The 14,097-nt window shown below is 41.2% G+C and overlaps 1 protein-coding gene across 2 annotated transcripts in view; it reads right to left on the minus strand.

Annotated features, from left to right (window-relative positions):
* WDR35 (WD repeat domain 35) overlaps window positions 1–14,097 on the minus strand; it is a 69,225-nt gene that overhangs the window by 30,982 nt on the left and 24,146 nt on the right. The window contains exons 11-13 of one of the 2 annotated variants that reach the window (XM_036262617.1): window positions 11,010–11,042; window positions 10,589–10,649; window positions 2,452–2,596 (exon numbers count right to left, since the gene is read on the minus strand). In XM_036262617.1, the coding sequence (XP_036118510.1) occupies window positions 2,452–2,596; window positions 10,589–10,649; window positions 11,010–11,042 (239 nt within the window). The remainder of the gene's footprint in view (window positions 1–2,451; window positions 2,597–10,588; window positions 10,650–11,009; window positions 11,043–14,097) is intronic. The other variant, XM_036262616.1, reaches the window with a different exon arrangement.

The following is a 14,097-nucleotide window of genomic DNA, read 5'->3' on the forward strand; positions in this document are numbered from 1 at the left end:
CATTATGAAATTTTGTCCTTGTTCAACTGAAGTCATAATTATACTTTCATCAATGTAACAAAATCAAATGTTAAATTTAATAGAAATATATTAAATGCAGAAAAATGGACCAATTTAGAGATAGCATGTGTCTGCATTTTAATACATTTCTAATAAGTACACACAGTTACTATTTCTACTTAGTTACCACAAATAAAAGTCAGAAGTCCGAACAGGTATTTCAGGAGATCTGATCCACCTCCCTCCCTTAAAACAAGTAGGTATGACAAGAAAGACCAATCTGAGCAGTGTGGTTCTGAGCTAGGTAACTGCCTTTATGTCCCATCTCTACTTATCAGCCTGTGACCTTTAGCAAATAATTCAAGCTTGTGTGTCTTGGTTTCCTCTCTGTGAAACAGGAATAACAGGAATATTAACTAAGGAATATAGACTTTCCACAGCGTCTGGCACATAAGGACAAATCAGTGTTAACTGTTATCCTCATCATCAAGTGCATTTTACAAATGAGGAAACTGAGGTCCAGACAGAACTAGCCCAAAGTCATTAAAATTAGTAAATATATCCCAGATAGAATACAAAAGAGTGCTGCCTTCTTTATTTACACAAAGCCAGAATCTCTGTAGCTGGCCCACGGAAGACGCGCTCCCCTACGGACAGAGTGGCCGTCTCTCCGGCTTTGTTCTGAGATCCACCTTCTCCCCGCAGCCTGCCGGCCTCCCCGTCTACCACGGCCACATACTCTCCTCAAAGAGGCCAGAGATTCTTCCTGCTGTGTCTTTCAGAAGTACCGAGAAATGCAGTATTTCTCAACTGTTCTTTTCTGCTCCACGTGAACTCACATACCAAAATACCTTTACTGGGGACATGTCTCCTATCTTAGTACATGAGTGAGTCTTAAAGGGAAGGAAGAAGATGGTTTGAAAAAGCAACCTGGGACTTCTGATATGAATGAATGACTGCCTGCTGCCCGCCCCATCAACAGAGGCTTCTGCCCTCATTAAGAATCATCCGGTTAGCCCTGGCCGGTTTGGCTCAGCGGTTAGAGAGTCGGCCTGCGGTACAGAGAGACCCGGGTTCGGTTCCCGCTAAGGGCATGTACCTCGGTTGCAGTTTGTCCCCGGCCCTGGTTGGTCGTGCGGGTGGCAACCACTCGATGTGTCCCTTCACGTCGATGTTTCTCTCTCTCTCTTCCTCTCTCTCCCTCCCGCTCTGTCTGAACAAAAAAAAGAAAAAAAAAAAAAAAAGAATCATCTGGTTAAAACATTCAACAAAATGCTTTACTTAATGTCTTAGGATAACAACAAACAGGCAACACATAGAGTATCACTAAAGAATCCCCCCGTCCTGGCTCCTAAATTCTCTTTGTGGTAGAGCCCTCTTCACCCTCAGTTACCAGAAATAGTTCCAAACCCAGACTCCTGGAATCCAGAGCAAGAGAAAGCCAAGTGACCAGCACACCCTGCCTGAGACCCCTTCCATATCGGTGTCTGAGGCCCTTCCTCTCCGATGTGAACACTAGAATCACCCCACCCGGTCCTGGCAAGACCTGCACCACTAACACAAACCCAGCTGAATAACCTTTTTCAGTAGAGCACTGTAGCTCTAATTTGGTGAGAGTAGATGAGAAAGAATAGCCATTTCCTTATAAAAACATAGACTTCCAGTCTTTATCTCTAAGGGCTTTCTTTTATTATACATTTAACTCTCTTTTGTTTTGATCAATTTAATTTTTTTTTTCTTTATTAATTTTAGAAAGAGAGGAAGGGAGAGAGAGAGAGAGATAGAAACATCGATGAGAGAGAACATCCACTGGCCTCCTCCTGCACGCCCCACTGGGCATCGGGCCCACAACCTGGGCATGTGCCCTGACCGAAATCAAACCAGCAACCTCTTGGTGCATGGGTCGACACAACCACTGAGCCATACCAGCTGGGCTGTTTTGATAAATTTAAATAGATATATTTGAAAGATATTCAAATTAACTGGAAAATATTATTTCTATTAATCAAAACAATTTACAGTTCTCAAGCATGACAATTTATAACTTGTCTGATTTCAATGTGATGTGGTTGAGGGGAGCATTGGAGGTCTTGCTCCCTGGCATATGTTGTCAGTTCAGCTCAAATAAACTCTTACAAAATTCTCTACAGGTTTTGAAAAAATAAATAATATAAATGTGATATGGTTGAGCTTCTAAAAAACATGCATCAAAAGATATAACTTTCTGGTTGCAGGTTCAATCCCTGGTCAGCCAATTGAGGTTCTCTCTCACATTGATGTCTCTCTCTCTTTCTTTCTCTCTCTCTCTCTCTCTCTCTCTCCCCCCCAATCCCCTCTCTGTAAAATCAATAAGTATATCCTCAAGTAAGAATTAATAATAATAATAATAATACAATTGAAATTTAAAAAATAAATGAGACAAGATCAAACTAAAAAAACAAAGATATATACCTTTCTCTCCCTTCTTTCCGAGACCGCGTCATCTGATTAATTTCCAATGCTGTGAGCTTCTTAGCCACCCGATATTGCCAGATATAAAATGCTTCTTTTGAAGCTGCTATCACATGGGTTTTGGTCATTGCAACAAATAATGGTACTATTAAAAAGAACATTCAGACAATTAGGTTATAGTTGCACAGAATTGCAGAACGTGCTGCAAAGGACTTCAGTGATCACTGAGCTCAACCCCTCGTCTCACAATGTACCACCACACAGTTTGGGAAATCAGATAGGAGTCAAAAGCTTGTAAAATCATATGAAAATATTAATTCCAAATGGATCAAAGACCTAACTATGGAACTCTTAAGAAACAATGTAGGAGTAAATCTTTGTGACTTTAGATTGGGCAAGAGTTTCTTAACTATGACACAGAAAGCACAAGCAAGAAAAAGAAAAGTAGATAAATTGGACTTCATCAGAATTAAAAACATTTTTGCCTCAAAGGACAACATCTGAAAACTGAAAGACAATGCACAGAAGGGAGAATATATCCCCAAATCATATACATGATAAGGAATTATATCTAGAATATGTAAATAATTTGTATAACTCGGAGACAAATAGCCCAACTGTAAAATGGGCAAAGGATTTGAATAGAAATTTCTCCAGTGAAGATACACAAATGACCATTAAGCAAATGAAAAGATGCTCCACAGCCTTAGCCATCGGGCAAGTGCCACAGTGAGGTACCACTTCACACCCACCGCGTCTGCTAGAACCAAGCAGCCCGACAAGGGTGTGGGGAGTGGTAGGGCTGCTCAGGGGTGCAAAGCCTAGAACCAAGCAGCCAGACAAGGGTGTGGGGAGTGGTAGGGCTGCCCAGTGGTGCAGAGCCTAGAACCAAGCAGCCCGACAAGGGTGTGGGGAGTGGTAGGGCTGCTCGGTGGTGCAGAGCCTAGAACCAAGCAGCCAGACAAGGGTGTGGGGAGTGGTAGGGCTGCCCAGTGGTGCAGAGCCTAGAACCAAGCAGCCAGACAAGGGTGTGGGGAGTGGTAGGGCTGCCCAGTGGTGCAGAGCCTAGAACCAAGCAGCCAGACAAGGGTGTGGGGAGTGGTAGGGCTGCTCGGTGGTGCAGAGCCTAGAACCAAGCAGCCAGACAAGGGTGTGGGGAGTGGTAGGGCTGCTCGGTGGTGCAGAGCCTAGAACCAAGCAGCCAGACAAGGGTGTGGGGAGTGGTAGGGCTGCCCAGTGGTGCAGAGCCTAGAACCAAGCAGCCCGACAAGGGTGTGGGGAGTGGTAGGGCTGCTCGGGGGTGCAGAGCCTAGAACCAAGCAGCCAGACAAGGGTGTGGGGAGTGGTAGGGCTGCTCGGGGGTGCAGAGCCTAGAACCAAGCGGTCAGACAAGGTGTGGGGAGTGGTAGGGCTGCTCGGTGGTGCAGAGCCTAGAACCAAGCAGCCAGACAAGGTGTGGGAAGTGGTAGGGCTGCCCAGTGGTGCAGAGCCTAGAACCAAGCAGCCCGACAAGGGTGTGGGGAGTGGTAGGGCTGCTCGGTGGTGCAGAGCCTAGAACCAAGCAGCCAGACAAGGGTGTGGGGAGTGGTAGGGCTGCCCAGTGGTGCAGAGCCTAGAACCAAGCAGCCAGACAAGGGTGTGGGGAGTGGTAGGGCTGCTCGGGGGTGCAGAGCCTAGAACCAAGCAGCCAGACAAGGGTGTGGGGAGTGGTAGGGCTGCTCGGGGGTGCAGAGCCTAGAACCAAGCGGTCAGACAAGGTGTGGGGAGTGGTAGGGCTGCTCGGGGGTGCAGAGCCTAGAACCAAGCAGCCAGACAAGGGTGTGGGGAGTGGTAGGGCTGCCCAGTGGTGCAGAGCCTAGAACCAAGCAGCCAGACAAGGGTGTGGGGAGTGGTAGGGCTGCTCGGGGGTGCAGAGCCTAGAACCAAGCAGCCAGACAAGGGTGTGGGGAGTGGTAGGGCTGCTCGGTGGTGCAGAGCCTAGCGGGTCCTCACAATACTGAACACAGAATTACATGTGCCCAGACATTCCACTCTTAGTATGCCCAAGAGAAACAAAGACATATGTCAACATAAAAACTCACACACAAATGTTCTTAACAGCATTATTCGTAATAGCCAAAAAGTAAAGGACCCAAAGGTCCATTAACTGATGAATAAAAAATAAAATCCCGTTCCTTCCTCCCATCCCCACTACCATTACTGCTTGGCTCTGCATCTGTCCTTCCTTCTCATCTCGTATGTCTTCTATTTCCTCATTAATTCAGAAAAGAAAACTTGGCCAGAGTGGCTCAGTTGGTTGAGCGTCATCCCGTGCACCAAAGGGTTGCTAGTTCGATCCCCAGTCAGGGCATATACCTGGCCTGCAGGTTTGACCCCCAGTCAGGCAGTGTATGAAAGGCAACTGATCGAGGTTTCTCTCTCACACTGATGTTCCTCTCTCTCCCTTCCTCTCTCTAAGCATGTCCTCAGGTGAGGATTTAAAAAAAGAAAATTCTCCTAACTTCCTTCCTAGGAATTTAGGAATATATTCTCCTAAACATGTAATTTTTTTCACATGTTCTGATTCTTATAGAACATTTAATTAAGCTCCTACTGTGTACCCTTATCAAATCCATCCTACAGATAAAGAAATGGAGAATTAAAGAAGATAACTTGTCCAAGGTCACAAACTAAATAAACAACATAAAATTAAACAAATTCAGCCCTGGCCGGTTTGGCTCAGCGGTTAGAGCATCGGCCTGCGGTCCGGAGAGACCCGGGTTCAGTTCCCGCTAAGGGCATGTACCTTGGTTGCAGTTTGTCCCCGGCCCTGGTTGGTTGTGCGGATGGCGACCACTCGATGTGTCCCTTCACATCGATGTTTCTCTCTTTCTCTGTTCCTCTCTCTCCCTCCCACTCTACCTGAACAAAAAATGGAAAAAGGTCCTCGGGTGAGGATGATTAAAAAAAATAAAAAAATTAAACAAATTTACACAAAATGTATTTTGAAAATTCCTTCAAAAAAGATCACTTTAGTACCTAATATCTAAATTCATGATTTAAATGATACAAAAATTACTCTTCTACTCATAAATGTTATGAAAAGTCACCATCTATAGCCAGAATGAAGAAATGGTGTTAATTATAGCTTCCATTTATGGAGTTCTTGCCACACACGGGACAAATAAAAGACATTTATGCCCTGGCCGGTTTGGCTCAGCAGTTAGAGCGTCGGCCTGTGATCCAGAGAGACCCGGGTTCAATTCCCACTAAGGGCAGGTATCTCGGTCACAGTTTGTCCCCAGCCCTGGTTGGTCGTGCAGGTGGCAGCCACTCGATGTATCCCTTTCACACCGATGTTTCTCTCCCTGTCCCTCTCCTCCTCCCCTTCTTCTTCCTCCTCCTCCCCCTCCTCCTCCTCCTTCTCTCTCTTTCTCTCCCTCCCTCCTTCTCTCCCTCCCTCCCTCCCTCCCTCCCTCTCACTCTATCTGAACAAAAAATGGAAATATGTTCTCGGGTGAGGATTAAAAAAAAAAAAAAAGACATTTAAGGCAGTAAGAGACTTAGAAACTGAACAAAGAATTAGAATCCAGACTGATGGTATGATGTTAATTGAAAATCTTAACAACTTGGGGATTCAAGTTCAAGAATTTTTAAGTGGAAAATAACACAGTATAGCGAATCATATTTTTTAATGTTTTTCCTTACAATTGTCAAGGTTTTTCTATTAAAAGTGTGTACTAGCTCCAGACTCTAGAGGGAGACAGAAGCCCTCATGTGGGGACAAGTCTCTGAAAGGCAGTCCTGGACAAGGCAGGAAGCCTGGGGGAGGCTGAACCGACCCAATCAGCAAGCCAGGCCCCTGTGAGCTTGGCTGACCCTGTCGTCTTCACTAAATCATAAGGCCTTTGAGAAATTCTTAGTAAATTCTATCACAGAGACTCTGATGCTGGTAACTGCTATGCCCCTAATGGGATGTGAAGTTCACCAACCATAACAGCGTTCTAATAAAATATCATTTTTCCTAAGCATGTTAAACCATTTTTCTAACCAATGTTTACCTACGATTATAAATTATACTCATGTCCGTTATTTTGACCCATCCTAAATAATCACAAGAGTTTATCATTAGCCTGATTAATTCAAAATTAAAATATTAGTGGTTCATAGTAAAAGTCAGACTTCTTAGATTCAAATCATAAGTATTTGCTAACTCTGTGGCCTTAGAAACCTTAGTTTATTCTCTCTGAACCTTAGTTTACTTAACATAAATTGAAGATAATAATAATAATAATACAAAGCTGCTTTAAAGATTAAAAGAAATAATAAATTTAAAGCATAGTAAAGTGCCTGGCATGGAATAAATGGTTAATAATAATTTTAAAAGCCAGTATTTATTGAATTTTTCAAAATTATGTAGGGCATATATTTTAATATAATTATATTAATTATAATTGTATAGTTATAATGTATAAAAATTATATTAATATATAATTAATATATTACATATATGAACTTACAACCACCCTCTCAGGTAGACAGCATTATTATTCCCGCTTATCAGATGAAAAAATTTAAGGATGAAATGGTTAAACACCTTGCTGGAGTTGCATAGCTAGAAGGTGCTAGAAGCCAGGACACAAACCCAGTTAATCTGGCTCCAAATCTACGCTCTTAACCACTAGCGCACACTGCCTCTCATTAAGGGTTAATGTGTTCGGTGTGGTTGCTATTGTTGTTTTTGCTTGTATAACCTACATAGGTTTTATAATAAAACCATATACTAGTCCACACAAACATCAAATACAAACATATCTGAAACATAGCTTCTTTTGAATCAATATGGCAGTAATTTCAGCAAATTCACATGGGTAGCGAACCCCATCTACATAAATTATGCTAGATCTTTACTAAGAGAGCGATCCCATCCAGGTAGATTTGTTCTTAGTTTCCTAGACCTAAGCCCCTAGGACAAAGTTAGAAGAACAAATTTTAACAGACAGAATATTTCAGGAAGAAAATAACCAGGATAAAAGCACTCCATGTCCTTCTCAGCTGTTCAATATCTGGAAAGAGAAACTCAAAATATCTACAAAGATTATTGCAAAAAAACTTTAACAAAGTAATTATGCTCTCATTCACTGAACTTTGTAACACTAGTAGGTAGTGATTACTAGCCAAGCAAGGATTTAAAATGATTTTTCACATCTAAGTAAAACCTGCTTGTAATATTTACGTGCTGAGGAGTGAAATTAATGTCTGCATCTGTCATGTTCCCCCACTTCCCTACTTATTCATTTCTCGGCCCTTTAAAGAGCTGATAAACTGAAGTTGCTGAAATGTCTTCATCCACCGACCTCTCTCAGAAGCACAGGGAAGACGCGGTGCATGCACTACGGACCATCATGAGATACTTGTCAGGCACCTTTCATGCCTTTGTTCCTCTGCAAATGCTATTTTCTCTCCTGAAAATGTCACCTGAAGAAATACCCTTCAAAACTCAGCCTAAATGAAACCTCTTGGTAGAAAAGATGTCCCTGATATCCTTATGCACTGATATCCACTTACCAGCACCTCGCACAACACCTAGCACATAGCAAGGGAGTAATGGTCATTGTTTGTGGATTAATAATATTTTAATTATTTAGACATCCTACGGGAAATGTCATAATTAATTTCTTATCCCTTCCTGTACCCAGCATAGTACCTGAAACTATATATATATATATATTCATTGATGGTTTACTAAATAAACGGACACTATTTTAAATATTTTCATATACTCAATAAACATTTGTTATCGGGCAAGTACAGCGTTAGGCGATAGGGATACAGAAATGAACAGATGCGGATCTTTAAGAAGCCCAGAGTCACGTGGGGAAGACAGACACGAAAGGCAACAATCCGCGCAGAGGCAGTACTGTGAACAGAAGCACACCACAGGTATTCTGAAGGCTCGAAGAAGAACACCAGGAAAGGGAGCCTAACTCCTACATGTCCAGTACAACAGAGTCCCACAGACTAAACTTCTACAGTAATGCATAAAGTTCTTTTAACGTTCTATAGTGATTGTCAGGAAGAAGACCAAGTGACAAAACAAAAATTAACTTTCTAGAACAATATCGGTTACTTTTTTTTTTTTTTTCTTTTTTTTGCTTTAGCCTCCAGTCCTCATGAAAATTTGGCATAGAAACTTAAAAAGGAATTTTACAGTAAAAAAAAAAATGTTGAGTCTTGGCTGAGTTTACTTTGGCAGTAAACCAATGAAAGAACTGTTTGTTAAAACTTCAGTCACAGAGACTGCAAAAAAAAAAGCTTCTAGACTCAGAACTACAAATAATCATGCCCTCAAGCATTTGCCATTTGATGAAGGTGAAGAATTTACATCTGGCTTTATTAAAAATAGAAGACGTGAAGCTAATCCTATCATTTTTATGATTCCATGTTAAAACTTGATATTAAAAGAAAAAAGCATATTATCTGAAGGTTGACAGAATTCACCTCCTTAGACCTTCGTTTTTTAATAAATAGAAGGTACTCATGCGACAAGTTGGTAATAATTTTAAGCTAAGCCTTTTAACAAGGAACACTAATACACACACACACACACACACACACACAAATATGTCCATGTAGCAATGAATTTAATACATTAAGTTGTGCCCTGGCCGGTTTGGCTCAGTGGTTAGAGCGTCGGCCTGCAGTCAAGAGAGACCCGGATTCGGTTCCTGCTAAGGGCAGGTACCTCGGTTGCAGTTTGTCCCTGGCCCTGGTTGGTCGTGCGGGTGGCAGCCACTTGATGTGTCCCTTCACATCGATGTTTCTCTCTCTCTCTCTTCTTCTCTCTCCCTCCCGCTCTATCTGAACAAAAAATGGAAAAATGTCCTCGGGTGAGGATAAAAAACAAAACAAAACAAAACAAAAAACATGAAGTTGAACAGTCTCAAGAAATAAAAGTGAGTTACCAAGACCCTAAACATAAAATACAAACTATTCCCCACACTTGTCTGTATCATCCAAATGGCTCAGCTAAATAAAACACTTAGGAGGCAGACACTCAGATTTAATTGTTAAGGCTAAATGCGAAATCTGAGGAAAAAAGAAAGAAAGTAACGACTAGCTCTCCGTCCAGAACATAATTCAATGGGTTTTCAGTTTTTAAAATCTAATAATTTTTCTAATGCCATATCCAATAAACTACCCATATGCTTTCAAAGAAAACCATTACTTCTGGAAGTTATAGTGAAACAGCAACAAAATATTTAGTAATCATTTTTAACAAAATACTTAGAATAAGATTTGTAATTTTTTTTTTTTTTTTAATCCTCACCCGAGGATATTTTTCCATTTTTTGTACAGACAGAGTGGGAGGGAGAGAGAGAGGAAGGGAGAGAGAGAGAGAAACATCGATGTGAAGGGACACACCGAGTGGCTGCCACCCACACGACCAACCAGGGCCGGGGACAAACTGCAACCGAAGTACGTGCCCTTAGCGGGAACCGAACCCGGGTCTCTCTGGACCGCAGGCCGACGCTCTAACCGCTGAGCCAAACTGGCCAGGGCTAGATTTGTAATTTTTTAATGGTTGCTTTCAAAGTATTTGGATACAGGGAATGGTACAACTAACTAACAAATATCTGAAAACAAAAAGTCAGGCATTTGTAAAGTCCCTATTAATAGACATATTTCATTGGAAAATTCTGGAAAAGGCAAACTCACTTTTACAAGCAGCTAAGCATTTTTTATAGAAGAGAGGTATTTATAGGCAGTATATTAATAATAAAAGTGGTTAAGGGAAAAATTCTTTCTATAATCCTCAGTTTATTACATACTAATCATTACAATGCATACCAATTCCTATACAATTATAGTTCCCATTTAAAGCAAATGATGTCAGTGTAGCACTTGTGAAATTACTATGGATTTTAGATAAAATGACCTTAAAAGTGATTGTATTACCTGGGATGCTTCTGATTACTTCAGTGAAATGGAGTGTTATTAATAATTGTACCATGACGGGCATAAACTGGACCTAGCAAACCAGAAAGTATGTTTTGGAGAATACCATTCTAATTTAGTAACACTGCTGTTAGGTTGTTGAATTAGTTTTACAAATAAAACCTGATTAAAGAGGGAATAAATATTAATATTTCCTTACCAATATCAATGTACTTGGGATCCAAGGGTGTGCCAATAGAATTACAAAGAACTAGCACAAACTGTGAACAAATAAAACAAAAGGTATCAAAATTCCTGCTTAAGAATCAAAAAGGAAGTAATGCTTCACATATCATGCTTATTTCTTTTTCAAATATCACTAAGAAATAATGGATAAAATTAAGTCAAAGAATAGCAGGTAAATAAAATCGACAGCCATAAAAATAAAGAAATACAAATTAAAATTAAACTAAAGCTAATTTCTTGATAATAGAACACTGTGGTTTTTAAGAGGTTACTTAAGAAACACAAATACACTGGCTCCTTTTCATTATTTGCACTTTTAAAATCCCTGATCAGCTATAACATCAATATTCATTTTTATACTGTGATCAGTTACAAGAGCTAATTTAGTTCGTTACCATTGCACCAAATGTTTCCATCTCGCTCTCCTCCTTTGAAGCAATATATAAATGACATGAGAAATGCAGAAAAAGTCAGTTAATTTAGAAAAAACATAATCCAACCTAGTGAAGATGACTTAAAATGCTCATTACTTAACACATGTAATTATAAATGATTCATATTAGAAAAATAATCAATCATAATTCACACTTTACATCATATTATTCTAAAGCGATCATTTCATCTTTTTTTTTTTTTTTACTGTTAGTTATCTCTTTTACTTAGATGTTCTTTTGATTAGGATAATGATCTCAAATTAACCAATTCTCTGTGTACTTTATTTTTCCAACATCTCAAGTAAAATGTAATTTCATAAATATAATCTAAATCACAAAAATTACACTAAAGTAGCATAATTTACTCTTCCACTACTTAAGCTTACTCACTGCCAAAAATACCACGAATACCTGTATGTGAACCCACTTGTCATATGCGTGCTGAGGACTCAGGCTCCATAAGACTTCTGACTGGAAGCACAGGGCTCCCAGCTTCCCTTGTCTTGCTCCCTAGTTACTTTCAGCTCCTTTAACTCATTGTTTTGATATTTACCTTCACAAATCTAACACGTTTATAACGGTCCTTCTTTTGTTTTGTTAATTTACTCTGGGGCATTATCTATTGCCTCCCTGCTGTCAAGACAAGTATGTAGCCCTCTTCCACCCCTTCTCAGTGTGGCTCCCCCCAAACAGGAACACACCTCCCTCCCTCCATTCCACCACTTCAAACTATGTTAGATCAGTATGCAGGGTTTAGTAAGTCACCAAGTACATCATGATCTGTTCTCCTTTCAAGCACATTCTGCTTTCCTTATAGTTGGTAGCTGTCTTTCTCTCTTTGCTTAGTTTTCTCTAATTATGACCAACTCAAGTCTTCAATTACTTCCCAGTTATGCATGTCTCCTCTCAAGGGTTCAACCACATTAAGAATTCGATTAACTTCGCCTTGAATATCTCCAGCAACCCTGTGCCCTGCCCAAGTGATGACCGCCCAGGTGGCTCTGCTAGGACCACTCGTCGCCCCTGCTGTCCGGCTCTCCTGTTCCTTCCTTTCTGGTTTACTCCTCATTTTGGAAGACCAAACCCTGAAGGAACTTTCTAAGATCAGGAAGCTTGGAGGGTAAGTTTTTGGTGAGCTTGTACACCTAAAAATGTCTTCATTCTACCTTCATTTTAATAGTAGTTCTCTTAAGACATGACATTTAAGCTGGGAGATCATTTTCCCTCAGAATTTTGAAAGCAATTCTCCAAGTAGCACTGTTGACAAGTTGAATGCCAGTATATTCCCTGATCCTATGAGCTCAGGTTTTCCTCCCAGAAACCTTGTAGGATCTTTTTATCCCCAGTGTTCTAAAATATTACATAATATCTTTATATGACATGACTTAATATGGAAATATTTTTATTCAGTGACCTGGCACCTAAAATCTAGAAACTCAGGAAAATTTTCTATTTTCAAAATCACTTGCCTCCATTCTGCCTGTCCATTCTGTTCTGAAACTATTATTCAAATGTTGAATTTCCAGGGCTGGTCCTCTAATGCTCTTATATTTTCACCCCTAGTCTCCATTTCCTTATCTCTTTATATATGTAATTTTTCTTTATTGATTTTTCTCAAAGTGAGAGGATGGGAGAGGGAGAGAGAGACATAGAAACATCGATGAGAGAGAACATTGATTGGCTGCCTCCTGCATGGCCCCCACTGGGGACTTGGCCCACAACCTGGGCATGTGCCCTGACCGGGAAATGAACCGGCGACCTCTTGGTGCATGGGTCGACGCTCAACCACTGAGCCACACCAGCCAGGCTTTTTGCTCTACTTTATGGGAGTTTTTCTTCATTTTCTCTTCTAATTCTTCTTCCAAATTTTTCATTGTTGTTACCATATTTGCAATTTCCAAAAGTTTCCTTTCCTATAGTATCCTTCCATTGCTTTATGGATGTACATACTATCTCTTAATTCTCTGAAGATATCAGAAATTATTTTTCTGAAGAGTCTCTGCTTCCTCCCAGTTCTTTTCTCCTTGTGTTTATTTTGTGTGTCTGTCTGTTGAATCAGATGCTTTCCTTAAATGTCTGATAACCCTTGTCTATCTGCTTATATTTAAGAATGTGACACTAAACAGCTGTTTGGAATCTGTTTACGGGTGGGCCTCTTCGACTCTGGTCCTCACAGTAAGGTGACTGGGCAGGGGTGTTTCCTTGGGGACTCTCAGTGTGAGCACTTTCAGAGGTCTTTTCTCTGGAACTGGTCAGATTCTCCAGAGAGGTCTCTTCCCATCTCCTGCCTAGATGCTATATGTTTACCAGCCAGTGCTCCGGGAACCACGTGGGACGATGGAGGGACACTGAGTAAACCTTTAACTTAATTGCCTTATTTTCAGCAGAGTCCCGCCACCTGTACCTACCCCGGGTGCCCTCAGTGCAGGAACCTGCTATCCTCTCTGGAGAGTAAACCCGTCTCCCTAGGTGACAAAGGGCAGCTGCTAAGGGCTCAGCAGAGGAAAGGGGACTTAGGAACCCGCTTCTTTCCATGCTTTTTTTTTTAAAGTTTCCTCCTTCCTGCATAATCTCTGGTACTTCCAAAGCGCTGTTCTATTTGTTTCTTTCTCGCACCAGGTGCCCTCACATGCTGGTTGCTCCTTGGCTTCCTCCGAGGAGAGAGGATTCAGCTTTGCTGGGTCTGCGGAGAGGTTATGACCAATCCACCTCCCCTCCAGCCCCAGAACCATGCTGCCTTTCCTCGCCCTGGCTGGTCCCTACGGGCTAATGACTTCATTAAAAACACCTTGTTTTAGTGAGTTTCAGGGGAAAAAATGTGCCTATTCAAATGGCCTCTTTTAAACCAAAAACTCTATACTTTTTAATGGGATAAAATAATTTATAACACAGCCCAAGACAATGGTGATCCTGTTTTGGAAAAACTTACATGCTTTGCCCTGCAAGTTGCTCAGTGGTTAGCGCATCGGCCTGAGCACAGGAGGGTTGTAGGTTTGATCCCTGACCCTGGTAAGGAGCATGCAGGAGGCACCAACGGATCAATTGATGT

The sequence above is a fragment of the Molossus molossus genome, unplaced genomic scaffold (assembly GCF_014108415.1).
Source record: "Molossus molossus isolate mMolMol1 unplaced genomic scaffold, mMolMol1.p scaffold_m16_p_15, whole genome shotgun sequence".
Classification (NCBI taxonomy): Eukaryota; Metazoa; Chordata; class Mammalia; order Chiroptera; family Molossidae; genus Molossus; species Molossus molossus.